Here is a 14,691-nt window from a genome sequence, read left to right as displayed (position 1 = left end):
AATACCCACACATCATGAGTTAGTTCTGCTCAACACGGACAGACGTGTTTCCGTGTGTCCAACTGAATCCAACAAACGCTTCGTCATATCCAAGTTATGCTTTGAATGGCTGTGTTCACTGTAAATCATTAACAAGGGGCCATCTTAGTGGCCACTGATATGTTCGGTAGTCAATCTATCACTGTGAGGAGACCTTGTGATCTGATTCAAATAAGCTGTCCTTTCTCCAATGAAGTGAATCATGATTGGTATGAAGCTCCTGATAAGCCTGTTTGATCTTGGCATGCTAAAGCCACAAGAAAGGGAGCAAAGGCCTTTGGAGTCAGGCCTTTGCACTGACCACAGTTATGATGAAGGAGTGCGTACAGGCATGTGTTTAACACAGAGAAACAGACAAGTCAAGAAGTTCTAAATCCCAGTGTTGAGGCAGCTCATGGTTGGAGCTGTAGTTTTTACTGATGTTTTAAATAAACCTGATCCCCAATAAACACAAACACTGTAAAATGTCCATCAAATACAGAGCCTTGCAGACTCTCTAAAGCCATTTGAAGCTGGTTACATTTGTTTTGAGTTACAATCACAAAAGCTACTCTGACTAAATACCACCTTTTTGCTGGTATTACAGCTGCAAGTTGTTTGTGTCTCTACCAGCTTTGCATATTTAGAGACTGAAATGTTTGCCTATTCTTCACTAAATATCTCAATCACAGTTGACTGGATAGAGAGCATCTAGTAACACCGATTTTCCTTTGGATTTGGACTGCGCCATTCTAACATATGAATGTTTCTTTATCTAAACCATAACTATGGCTGTACGTTTGGGATTGTTGTTCTGTTAAAAGCTATAACTACATCCCAGTCTTAATCATTTGCAGCCTCTAACAGTTTTTCTCGCAGGATTCCGCCGTATTTAGCACCGTCCATCCCTGTTCCTGTTGAAGATAAAGTTTCCCCACAGCATGATGCTGCCACCACCATGCTGAGTGTTTTCTGCTACACATAGCGTTTTGTATCTAGGGAACTCAGCCGGTCATATCACCCTCTTCAACATTTGCTGAGTCATGGCTTGTAGTGAACTGCAAACACTTTTCATGGTTTTCATTAAACAATAGTTTTCTTCTTGCTCCATAAAGGGTAGATTTGTTGAGTGCACAGAAGTGGTTCCGTCAACAGATTTTCCCACCTGAGCTGTTGATCTTTGTAGCTCCTCCAGAGTTACCATGTGCTATTTAATGCTCTCCTTGCCCAACCTGTCAGTTTAAATTAATACCCATATGATGATTTATAACCTAACTACCTTTAAAAGACAAATGTCAGGGTGCTTCACAAGGTGACCCAATACAATAAAATAGAATTACACACCGGGGGACCAAATAAGACTAATTAGGTGACTTCTAGAGGTAATTTGATTGCACAACAATTTATGTAGGGATTTAAATGCAAAAGAGGTGAAATACAAAAACGTTTAACATTTTTAGCTCGGGTACAACTCACTCATTAAACCAAACCCTGCAGATTTAAGTGATTGTTTGTAAAAAACAAATGAAAAACCATGTGTCATTTTTCTTCTAAACTACAATTGTGTCGCATTTTGCTCTGGTCTATCGCATCACATTCCCACAAAATACACTGAGGTATGTGGTTGTGGCAAGATGCATTAATGTTGAATGGGGTGTGAATACTTTTTCAAGGCCCTGTTGTCCAATTGTCTTTTAATTTGATTATTTCTAGGTGATCATTCCGGTCTTCAAATGATGTTACCATTATTAATTTCTTTTGTCCAACTGATCAAGTGCCAATCCTAAAGGTCAGACACTGGAGGTTTGAATATATGGAAAAATACATTGAATATATATATATATATATGCTTATACTATTTGTACTCTAAAATGTGAAAAGAAATCCACTCAGTCAGCATGATTTAATGAGACAGAGTGTGAGAGGAACTAAGTGGATAACCAAATGCAGAGTGGGTTCGTGGGTGGGCGATGGATGAAGTCAGTGATATTTCAGCATCCCCCAGTGTTTAGCCTGCTGACAGGGAAGAGGTGGGGGGTGATGACAGTGAGAGACAGTGAGGGTGGGTGGGGGTGTTACAATAGTGCCAGAAATTAAACCAAACCCTGCAGATTTAAGTGTACTATGTGCTGCATATGGAGTAATCAGGGAGGGGAAAAGCAGGAGGACAAAAGCAGAGTCATTATTTGACAATCAGTCGACCTGCCTGTTTGGACAGGCAGGATCTGAACACTGGGGTTTAAATCGGAGTCCCCGGAGGCAGGGCAAGGAGGTGGTGGGGGGGGTGTTGTGTGGCTGATCTGGGCACAGGTCTTACACATTGGACCTCAGGACACAGGATGATGCTGTGTTGTTTCTGGTTTATGTTACCAAACAAGACTGATCTGAAGTCAGGCATACCTGGGGCATGTAACATAAAGATAACCAAGTTTTCCTTATGCAAATGAAAATATATAAGACAGTTTTGTTCTCTAATTGTTTATACATGTATACTTTGGTATAGTCTTAACCCTTATTTGGATTAAAGTAGTGTTTTATGTGTAAAGTTTTAATTGAAAACTTGAATAAATTAGAATTTTGCCTTCCAGTTATTTACAGAAATTGGTGCAATATTGTACATCTTTGTTTTGTTTTCATTTGTGACAAAAACCCAGAGTTGCCATAATTCAGAACTCACAGCTAAGCCCTGGCTTGGATTCTGAAATGGAGATGATGTCAGTGTGGAGGGCGCAAATTAGTAATGTGATAACCGTTTGGATGTGAAACACTAGATGTGGAAACTGTAGTTGTGAGGGACTCACGATCCTCCCTATCCCTCTTTCTTGGCTGACATGTGAGATTCTTCAGAGGCTCCAGGGTCAGTGTGGACCCAGCAGTGTTGTCAAGGCTCATCACATAAGAAACAGAACACCACTTTTCTTTTTTTTTCTTTTTTAATTCAGCTTTATTGAAGATAAAATTACAGGAAAGGATAATGTATACAGCTTTAAAAGCAAATTACATACATTTATCATAAACAGGGATTCACCCTGAAACACCTAAGCTAAGTTTCTATACAAACACATTCAGGTAGTTGTGCCAAAAGGGGCTCCCTATTGGAACAGGACATCCTGAAACGGGCCAAGAAAAACATTCCTTATGACAGCAAGGCATTCCAGCTCGGTGATTTTACTTTTACAACCTAAAGAAAGTTCAACTTGTTTTCTCAAAACGGGGAAAAAAGGGTCAGACTAATTTCATCCTGTTATATTTACTTGTGGGTAAAAAAAAACTAACACAACAGGGCTTCCAATAAAGTGCTACCTCATACAAAAATGAGTATTGAGCAACAGAAGAAAGTTTTCATTGCAACAGAAGAGGGAAGTGTAAAAAGGGGAAGGAGGAAGCCGAAAGAGCACTGCGTGTACTATACCTAAGGGTGGGTGTCACAATTTGCTGTTTTGCAATAAGGTGTGTACCGTCTGGATTCTCTGGAAATTCAAAAAGACAGAGTCAGCTCACACTCACACACCAACACACCACTCACACACTAGCATCTGCATTTTCAAACACAGTTCTTCACAAAAAAGCCACATAAAACCTCTCACAGACGTCAGCATAGAGGAAATAACAATAGACCCACATCTCTGACGTTTTGCAAGCGGTTGGGATAAGAGGAAGTGACATCGTAGCGCACGCACCTCTGAATGAGAACTGATGCTAACTGAAACAATGATATACCAATGAGGAAGAGGAGGACACAACAAGATGCTGGTCAGATGAAAGAGCCCGAAATGTCAGACAGCCTACAGACTGTTGTCGCCTTGCAATCTTAACAGCCAACACCAGTCTGATAAGCTATCTGACAGGCCGAGAGAGTGACGGACATGCCTGAAGACGTATGCACGGACACACATAAAACAATGAATTTAAAAAAAAAAGAAAGAACGAGAGAGAGAAACCTAATCAGACTTACCGTGATAGGAGGAAAAAAAAGGAGGACATGTGAATGTTCTAGACTAGATCCAGTGCACAGCACAGGGTTCAGCTCACCCAACAGTACCCCTCTGTTTTGAATCTACTCGAGTGATTCGTCTCCTGGCTCCGTGACTGAGGGAGTGCAACGAGTTCATTTGAGGGTTCAGCTGAGGTAACGGCAGAGACGCTTTTCACTGTGAGCTGGAGGATTTTGTTCCCTCCCTCCTCCCTGCTGCTTGTGCCTGCTGTAGCGTCCCCGTTGCTCTCAGTCCAGCGTAGCACAGTGAGGAAGAAGAAAACGGCAAATTTCATTACGGAGAAAACAAAAAGAAAAAGGAAAAGGTAGTGGGTGATTGGTGTGCCAGCCAACATTATCCAACAAGGAAAGAATAGCTTGGTGTCCTCCTTTTGGTACAAAAAGCTCCAAAGGACAAGTGGAGACAAAGAAGATTTCTCCCGAGAACAGCTCTGATCTAGCACACCAGGTAGTGGTCTGATTTCACAAACCGCTTCACTCCACAAAAGATGAGGCAGCCACGCTAACACAACCCACTATCTGCGTATGACGCACAGATGCGCGCACAGTTGTAGATCTGATTGAAAATATACGGCTGCATCTGGTAAAGTGGCCCCGGGCTGACTAATGCGCTCTCTTCCTGGAAGCAGAACAATGAGGGCAGACAAAGGGACCAGCGGGGGTGATTCAGGACTGATTTATCATTACTTATCCAAAAGTACTATGGCCCCCAGAAAAGAAGAAGTAACCTATTGCACCAAGTGTAAACTAAAATATTTACTGACATGCCTACAACTGCAAGACAAGAAGTGGAAATGATGCAGTTCTAAAGAAAACCTGATCTTCCTCATCTAACCAGCCAATACTGAACAACTTACAAAGCTGTAAGAATATCCCAACAACTATATAGCAAATACGATTAATAATTAAAAGGATTCTACTATTGGAATAAACTTAGGAAGACACGGGAATAGTTAAAAGGATGGTGCCTACATACAGTCACACACATACCAGCAAGAACCTACCTTCTAAGGAAAATATACACCAATCGCAAAATTGCAACTAAATTGCAGAGCCTTCACAAACAAGCAAATGGAAATCCAACTTCAAGATAAACATGTTGTTACAGAAGCAAGAGAGAAACCAGATGGGGCATTTTATTGCCTGGGATAATGATGGGGTATCAGCCAAAAGAGTAGATATGAAGGAAAGGAGGGCTAGAAGGTTGGTGGACCAGCACGTTATTTCCCCTGCTGGTCCTCATTCCATCTTGCTGTCCGAGGACTTCTCCCTCACCTTGCGTTTGGCATAGCTCTGCGCCATGGAGTTGACAATGGAACAGACAAAGAAGCATACCATGATGACCACAACCTTCTCAAAGAGCCACGAGAGCCAGTTATCCTCCTGCCAGGAATCACAGCGAGAGAAAGAGAAAGGGGAGAGACGAGCTCGATCAGTAAGAGAAGGGCCAGCCCCTTCTTCTCCCCCCCCCCCCCCCCCCCCCCCGACCCCTCCACATGCTGCACCCCCGCTCTCCCCTCTACTCCTGATGCTGTAGGCTAGGTGGGGATCCAGCTCCATGTGCAGGACAGATAGAGATCAGGGGTAATAAAACACGCGGCAGCCCCCACCGTCCTCTCTCCTATAACGCCCCCGGTGACCCCAGCTTGCAGCCTGCCTCCACAGAGTTAAATTGCCTTGCTTTTCTCCAGTAACTGCTAGAGGCTCAGGTTACAAGAAAAAAGGAACATTGTTCTAGAAAATGCCTTAATCTGTCCTTGTGCAACTGAAAGTCTATCCTTTATTCCTTCTCCTTCCTCGTACGCACTTAAATAAGAAAAATCTTTCTAAATGAATCGCTTAGTACAAGGAAGGAAAGAAAAGGAGGAGAGCGTGAAATAAAGAAGAGGGAAAACAGCTTTTAAAAAGAAATAGGCTTCTTCTGCTACAACAACTACCTCTTTTTTGTTCTAGACGGGGGGGGGGGGGGGGGGGGGGGGGAGAGAGACTGATGGATTGTCACAAGGGAGGGGGTGGTGGGTGGCTTGGTCTACAGTTAGTGCTGGGTTCAGGCGGGGCATCGAGTGCAAGTGTGTGTGTGACACACAGGGGAGTGACTACACTCACACACACTCTCCCATTGGTAAGATGGAGCATGAGTCAGCACGCCCCATGCTACAGTAGTACAGTTCGGGTGAAGCTGGACCCCACGCTGGCCCCCCTTTCCTCCTTCCGTCTTTCTACCCCCTCCAAGCCTGCCCGAGGCAGAGCGAAATCTAGTCTGTCATTCTGGCCCCAAACAAGCCTCTGTAATTCACTGAATTACTAACACGTTAAAAGGAAAAGCAATAAGGTCTAAAGAAATTAGCTCTGAGGTTATTTTTTCATAATGAATCTAATAATTATTAAAATAAAACAAAGCGTGCCCAAGGCTGAAAACAGGATAGTTATGTAAATATAAAGAGGCAAAAGTATGGGGGTTAGTTCCTTTTCTCGGCACACACGTGGATAAGTAGAAAGTGAGATTTGCTTGGGCCGAGGCCACTGTACTTACAAATGGGGTCTCCTCTCCAGTGACATGGTGCAGCTTGGCCTTCTGGGCCTCCAAGTACTCCCTGAAGGGCTTCTCTAGTGCCGCACCCAGAAGAGGAACAGCGCTGTTTCCACCAACGGAGGAAGATGAGAGAGTGGGTGGAGGTGGAGGAGAAACAGAAAGAGAGGGAAGGGGGGAGACAGAGAAGGGGAGGTGGTGTTTGGGGGTGGGTGGGGTGGGGTGGGGGGCACAAATCACGTCACATCATTGTTACTCACCAGCCCAAGGGCAGCAACAAAGGGAGGCATGCTGTCCTATCTCCTGTACTGTACAGAGCCGGCCCCGCTTCCTCTCTCCGAGAAGAGAGAAAGACGGAGAGAGCAACGAGTGCAACCCCCGTCACCGCTCATTCACACACACACCACAAAACACTCCACATAAATGAAGAACAAAACTAGAGCAAGCAGTGACACTTAAAAATAAACCCAAAAGGCTGAACTAAAAAAAAAAAAACTAACAAAAAAAGGTAAAAATAAAAGTTAACCTCATGGTCCTCATGCGGCAGCTGCGGCACCAGTAGCCAGTCACATTTTCCTGCTCAGCTTTCCTCTCCTCTCTGCTCTCACACACATACTCGGCTTCCTCTCCCGCTCGCTCCACACTCTCTCACTCACATCGGTGAACTCGTTCACCTCCCCTGCAGTGCCTCCTCTGCCGCTGCAGCGAGGAGAAATGAATGACTTCTCAGAACTCTCACATTTATCATAGGCGGTTCCTGTAAGAACTGGTTTCAGCCAATTAATGAGGAAGTGAGTCGTACCCGAGCTGTGTCATCACTGGCTAAAACCTGGGGGGGATGGCCCACTGGGGGAGGGCGCTGCTGTAAGACGGCCCATATTAGGAAACCCTTTACAAAATGTAGTCACCAACTACAAGTATTCTACTGCCCCCCCCCCCCCCCCCCCCCCTTGCCCTCTTACACACATGTTCAAAGAAAAAAAGGATGTGAGAGACTGCAGAGAATGGCCTAGCATAGCGAATCAGTGGCCCATCCCTGTACTGGAGTTAGTGATTAATCACTAAACAAATACTTACTAAAGACCTCCACTAATTTTCTTTTATGGATGCAATACTCCCCTGTGGTTTCAGATCAACGCTTTCCTTGTTATCCACGTATGCATCTTTTTGTTCGCATCGGGCATGCACCATCAAAGCTGCGAGGCACATCAAAGATTTCAGGGCAGCTTTTGCGTGGGCAGCCATGTCACATACGGTTGGGTTTATGGCTGATAACTTTCTCTCAAGGAGGCAAGTCATTTCCGTTCCTCCCCACCTCCACAAACACCCACATGTGTACACACACCTATGTTATGGTGAGAAAAGAAACACTTTGTGTTAAATGATTGTGTTCACAACGAGGAGTCTTTTAATCATTAACTTCATAACAGGTAGTTCATATCCACTTTTTGAGGGACATAAAGCAGAAAGAAGTCTTTGGACTGCACTCTGGATTTAAATCAGGTATATTTTAAATTAACAAGCTCATAGCAAAAAAGGTTTTTTTGTTTTTGGAGGGAAAAACAGGCTTCCATATTCCCATCCCCCAAATTTCGTAAATCCCCTACACTTCACACACATGAAACAAAATGATGTGGCTTTGATGAAAACCCTAAAATAAGTTTGAACAGAGAGAAAGTTTTGAAATCTTTGTGTAAATGCATTTTTTCAGCGTACCGAGGCAAGAATAAAGAGAGAAGAGTTTTCAGAAATGGCGGGCGAATCATCTACACGATGAGCAAGACTGAGTCATGAGCCCCAGCAAATCCACCAACAAAGAAGCTCAAAGCTTACTGCTGCAGAAACTACAGCCACACAGTCCTAGGTCTCTGCTTTATATGTCTGATCATTTTCTATATTTTGGAATATATTTCTCTTTCTGAACAGGGTTTATGGATAATGTTGGATTCAGGAATTCGTTCTGTAGGTGTGTTCAGAATTTACCCGTGAGTACATGTGCTGAAAAAGTTCTACTTCTTTATTGGTCCAAGATGAAGTTCTTTTCCTGTTAGATCGGATTAAAAGTCTTTTTTTGTAACTTTGAAATGCATTAAAATCCATAAGAAATGTAGAATTTAAAACTAAAAGTTGTTTTTCTTGTTCAGTAAAATGTTGGAAAACTGCAAAACTGATTATTTTTAGAGGATTCTTTTGAGGCATGCTGAAGCGGGTAGTCCTGTTTATTTAAAAATGTGAAACTGTAACAAAATGTCTCTCATGTCAAGTAGAAACCAAAGGAGTATACATCTTATTAAATTGCTTTGAATACAAAAAACAAAAAAGCCGCTACATGAGGAATTAGGAAGTTTAAGCAGAACATTTATAAAAAGCCTGAATCCAAAGGTTGTTAACCTTAAGTCCTTTAGTTAATTCTCTACATTAGGTATAAATCCTTGCCCAGAACTTAAACTGCCCATGTTTAGTATATGTTGAGAAGAATTAGGTAAAAACTAGTAAATTCAAACCTGCACACTTTTAATTTACAATTTACTGTAAATGTCATAACTGCTTCATAACGCTTGTATTTAAGTGTAATAAATAAGGTTGAAAAATATGCTCCACATGTGCCGAGAAGGTGTGTCCCCTTTTGTGTCTGTCAGTAAAAAACTAACAATTAAGTATTTCATGAATCTGTACAATATATAAATAATGGTATAAAGAAATGATGCATGTTGTTGTTTGGTTCACATGATAAGTCTTTGATTGTTTGCAGCGATTTCATAAAAATTGTTTACTTTTTAATCATTTAAGAAAGGTAACACTTAGTTTGTGTGTGTGTGTGTGTGTGTGTGTGTGTGTGTCTCTCTCTTTCTTTAGAAGGCTGGAGATAAAGAATGGGGAATAGCAGATATAATAGCAGCAGGGAAATTTAAAGACACTGTAAATGTTATTGTAAAACTGTAAAACTTCCCACAACAAGTGGAATCACGTGTGAAACACTTAACAGGTTAAATATATACATCAACAGGTTAAACACACACACACACACACACACACACACACACACACACACACACACTACCGGTCAAGAGTTTTAGATATACTTTCTCACTTAATGGGTCTCTTTATTTTAATGACTATTTGAGTTGTAGATTCTAACCAAAGGCAACAAAACTATGGATGAACACATATGGAATTATATAGTAAACAAAAGGTGTGAAATAACTCTAATCATTTTTATATTTTAGATTCTTCCAAATAGCCACCCTTTGCTCTGATTACAGCTTTGCTCTCTTAGCATTCTCTCCACGAGCTTCATGAGGTGGTCACCTGAAATAGTTTCCCAAAGAGTCTTGAAAGAATTTTCCAAAAGTTCACTGAGAGAACACCAAAGGTTAATATTTTAGTCATCACAGCAAAGTGCGGCTACTTTAAGGAGTCTAAAAATTTTTGTTTGCTACATAATTTAATAAGAATAATACTACGTTTTTGGTGTGTGTGCTTTGTGTTTGTTTTCTATAATATGGACTAATTGATGTCTGAAATAAAGGTTAAAATTATAATAAATATGTATACACACACACACACACACACACACACACACAAACATATATATATATATATATATATATATATATATATATAAAACCTGTTGATAAGTCTATAGATAATTTACTATATATTTTTTATTTATTCACAAAATCATACAATATTAATGCTTTGTATAAAATGGTAAAAAGCCAAAAGTTGCTTAACGACTTGTTGCTGAAAACTAAAAATTGTAGTTTATCATCTATTTATCATTTAATTACACACAATAAGTGAAGCTGTTTTTGTACATAAAATGCTAGGCTGCATTAAAGGGATTTGAATACACTACTTTGTAAACTGAAAGGTGACATGATAGAAAAATCAGAAACTCAGACCTCAGGTTTATATGTTTTTCACATTTTGCAATGAAGGCAGAAATAGCGTTAGATGATGTTGTAATATGTTTTCACACAGAGATTTAAAGGGAACCAGAACATACCATCATTCCAGGAGAAACCAAAGCTCTGCCACCGTCCTATAATACCACCAACACAATGCCCTTTTCAATTGTTTCCGAAATATCCCTGTGCATTCACAAAGTGCTTCTCCGCAACACTTGCAAATCAACAGCAACAATTATAAAAGTGTTTGTCTGAATGAATCAATGAATTCAGTGAAATTTGAAAGCTCTGTCTGTTTAGTAGGACTTTAGGCTCCAAGTCATAGAAATAAAAGTAAGTGTGTTTCAATGGTTGGGGTTTGGAAGAAAATCTCTGCCCATGTACACCGAGGCATATGATTTGTGTATCTGCAAAAACATAAAAACTAAACCAAACAATGGCATGGAAAATAAAAATAAAAAGAAGCAATGAATTAAAAAAAATGTTTATGGAGCAAACTAGGGAAATCCCATAACAAACACATTCATATGCTTTTCTCTTTTTTTCTGATAAAAACAGATAAAAAAAAACTCAGTTCTGTCTAAAAAAATCTTCAAATTTGTGCTGCTACATTTTTTGAAATATGTGTTCAATAATCTAAAAATGTGTGATGGGAGACAGGCTTCAGCAAAGCAAGCAAAGAAGGGAGGGAAAACCCCAAATCGCAGCTTCCTGTTGTTTGATTATTGTTCCAAAGGTTTAACTTGTGAGCAACATTTCAGCCATCTCGTTTTTTTTTCAAATCAACTATCATTTCCTGCTTCTGTTCATGGAGAATGGAGCATGTCTGGATGTCCTATGTTCGTTGTGTGAACACTAAATTCCTCAGGCCTGAGTCAGATGTAACCTTTGACAAATCTCCCCCTTCTGACAGATGCCACCTTTAGGGTTCCTGATTTCTTTTTCCTCATGTTAATGAAATCCCAACACACACACACAAACACAGGATGACACACGCAGGCTCACACACATGCATGCCCTGACGTCCTGGGCAGAGGAAGATGGAGAACAACGGCTCACATGACAGCCAAACGCTGGCCAGGTCCAACGGCTTACGACATCATCACAACAACAGGGTTAGGCAACCACTACTGTTACCCAATGCTCCATGGGGCCATAGTTCACACCTAACATAACAGCACCAACACTGCAAGAAGAACACACACAGGGTGGTGAGGTGGTGCTCTGACCTGTGGTACTGAAACTCTGACCTTCTCACCATCTCTGTGGAAAAAAAAAAACTCACGCTGAATGTCTGTTTATGAGCTTGTTGTGGAATAAACAGACCCAGCTGCAATCTGATCTGATCAGATGATGGAAAACTGCAACAATCGAGTCCTTAAGGGGGGGGGGGGGTTCAGAAAACTGAGAGAAAAATTGTGAGTGACATGAAAATGCTTGCAGGTAATACCTCTACGTGTTTGAGTGAGTTAGTGTTTGTTCACTCTCCAATTCGACCAGGCTTTTTCCCAATGACTTCACCTCTAAAACATGGAGCTTACTCCTGGATGGAGATCCCCCTGCCCAGAGTGTTTATCACATCCTTGCTTTAGAGCCATCTGTGTCAGCCAGCACACACACTCACATATGGATGCATGGTATTCTCTGGGGGTACCCAGAAAGACAACCTCAAAAAAGTCACCTATTACCACCTATGAGAGCTTCTGGGTCAATGGGCAGCCACACCTGGACCCTTCAAATAGTGGAGAAGAGTTTGTTCAATGAGTCAGAAGTGACTGGAGACAAATCCAGACAAGTGAACGGCAGTAACATGCGGGCCAGAAATCAGAATATCTGATTTTCCTGATGTTATATTAGAAGGGACACTCACTCTGTGGGCTTTATAATGATACCTTTGTCCTACACTTACTGTATTTTGATTTAAATTTAAACTCTATTAGTCCTAACTGAGCCACAGCGTCACAGGGTGGAATAAATGAAAACTGCTCTATACAGGTCCTTCTCAAAATATTAGCATATTGTGATAAAGTTCATTATTTTCCAAAATGTCATGATGAAAATTTAACATTCACACATTTTAGATTCATTGCACACTAACTGAAATATTTCAGGTCTTTTATTGTCTTAATACGGATGATTTTGGCATACAGCTCATGAAAACCCAAAATTCCTATCTTACAAAATTAGCATATTTCATCCGACCAATAAAAGAAAAGTGTTTTTAATACAAAAAACGTCAACCTTCAAATAATCATGTACAGTTATGCACTCAATACTTGGTCGGGAATCCTTTGGCAGAAATGACTGCTTCAATGCGGCGTGGCATGGAGGCAATCAGCCTGTGGCACTGCTGAGGTCTTATGGAGGCCCAGGATGCTTCGATAGCGGCCTTTAGCTCATCCAGAGTGTTGGGTCTTGAGTCTCTCAACGTTCTCTTCACAATATCCCACAGATTCTCTATGGGGTTCAGGTCAGGAGAGTTGGCAGGCCAATTGAGCACAGTGATACCATGATCAGTAAACCATTTACCAGTGGTTTTGGCACTGTGAGCAGGTGCCAGGTCGTGCTGAAAAATGAAATCTTCATCTCCATAAAGCTTTTCAGCAGATGGAAGCATGAAGTGCTCCAAAATCTCCTGATAGCTAGCTGCATTGACCCTGCCCTTGATAAAACACAGTGGACCAACACCAGCAGCTGACACGGCACCCCAGACCATCACTGACTGTGGGTACTTGACACTGGACTTCTGGCATTTTGGCATTTCTTTCTCCCCAGTCTTCCTCCAGACTCTGGCACCTTGATTTCTGAATGACATGCAGAATTTGCTTTCATCCGAAAAAAGTACTTTGGACCACTGAGCAACAGTCCAGTGCTGCTTCTCTGTAGCCCAGGTCTGGGGAATGCGGCACCTGTAGCCCATTTCCTGCACAAACCTGTGCACGGTGGCTCTGGATGTTTCTACTCCAGACTCAGTCCACTGCTTCCGCAGGTCCCCCAAGGTCTGGAATCGGCCCTTCTCCAAAATCTTCCTCAGGGTCCGGTCACCTCTTCTCGTTGTGCAGCGTTTTCTGCCACACTTTTTCCTTCCCACAGACTTCCCACTGAGGTGCCTTGATACAGCACTCTGGGAACAGCCTATTCGTACAGAAATTTCTTTCTGTGTCTTACCCTCTTGCTTGAGGGTGTCAATAGTGGCCTTCTGGACAGCAGTCAGGTCGGCAGTCTTACCCATGATTGGGGTTTTGAATGATGAACCAGGCTGGGAGTTTTAAAGGCCTCAGGAATCTTTTGCAGGTGTTTAGAGTTAACTCGTTGATTCAGATGATTAGGTTCATAGCTCACTTAGAGACCCTTTTAATGATATGCTAATTTTGTGAGATAGGAATTTTGGGTTTTCATGAGCTGTATGCCAAAATCATCCGTATTAAGACAATAAAAGACCTGAAATATTTCAGTTAGTGTGCAATGAATCTAAAATATATGAATGTTAAATTTTCATCATGACATTATGGAAAATAATAAACTTTATCACAATATGCTAATTTATTGAGAAGGACCTGTAGTTCCAACACTTTGGAAAGGGATATAAACAGCTTAACTCGTTTAAATATTTTCATGTTACAAACAAAAATTTACGTGTTTTTTCTTTTATGCGTTAGACCAACGTAAAGCAGTGCATAATTGGGAAGCAGAAGGGAAAGGATAGTTCTAAAATGTTTTTTTGCAAAATAAAATCTGAAAAGTGTGGCATGCATTTGCAGTACCCCCCCTTGAGTTGGTACATTGTAGAACCACCTTTCACTGCAATTACATGTGCATGCCTTACTATGTATGCCTCTACCAGCTTTGCACATCTAGTGGCTGAAATTTTTAGATGTGAAATGTTTCATCTTTGCATATGGCTCAAGCTCAATCAGATCAAACATCTGTGAACAGGAATGTACAGGTCTTGCTACAGATTTTCTGTTGTATTCAGGTCTGAACTTTGAGTGAGCCAGTCTGACACTTACAGTAGCTATGATTTGAATGAAATAATTTAATTGTCTCTGGCTGTGTTTTTAGTGTCATCCTGTTGGAATTTAAACCTCTGCCTCTGTGCAAGGGGTATGAATATTTTTGCAAGGCACTGTACCTACAGTATATCACATATTTAGCACTGAGCACAAACTTGAACCTGTGGAGATGACTGTTTCAGTAAAACGTGGGTCTGTATTGTGCTTATGAGGCATGAAACATAC

At 41.4% G+C, this 14,691-nt stretch overlaps 1 protein-coding gene and 1 long non-coding RNA gene across 3 annotated transcripts in view; one reads left to right on the top strand and one right to left on the bottom strand.

Moving 5' to 3' along the window:
• Positions 1 to 2,937: 2,937 nt before the first annotated feature.
• LOC124876565 (vacuole membrane protein 1-like) overlaps positions 2,938 to 14,691 on the bottom strand; it is a 70,668-nt gene continuing 58,914 nt past the window's right edge. The window contains exons 7-8 of one of the 2 annotated variants that reach the window (XM_047379456.1): positions 6,546 to 6,648; positions 2,938 to 5,395 (exon numbers count right to left, since the gene is read on the bottom strand). In XM_047379456.1, coding sequence (XP_047235412.1) covers positions 5,252 to 5,395; positions 6,546 to 6,648 — 247 coding nt within the window. In that variant the 3' untranslated portion in view covers positions 2,938 to 5,251. Of the gene's footprint in view, positions 5,396 to 5,991; positions 6,649 to 14,691 lie in introns of those variants that run through there. The other variant, XM_047379457.1, reaches the window with a different exon arrangement.
• LOC124876567 lies at positions 7,529 to 9,135 on the top strand. The gene is made up of 2 exons (XR_007040324.1): positions 7,529 to 8,045; positions 8,254 to 9,135. It is a non-coding gene; the product is annotated as an uncharacterized LOC124876567 (long non-coding RNA).

Source organism: Girardinichthys multiradiatus, chromosome 11 (genome assembly GCF_021462225.1).
Source record: "Girardinichthys multiradiatus isolate DD_20200921_A chromosome 11, DD_fGirMul_XY1, whole genome shotgun sequence".
Taxonomy (NCBI): domain Eukaryota; kingdom Metazoa; phylum Chordata; class Actinopteri; order Cyprinodontiformes; family Goodeidae; genus Girardinichthys; species Girardinichthys multiradiatus.
The sequence above is the reverse complement of the archived record's forward strand: the minus strand, read 5'-3'. Positions and strand labels throughout refer to the sequence as shown.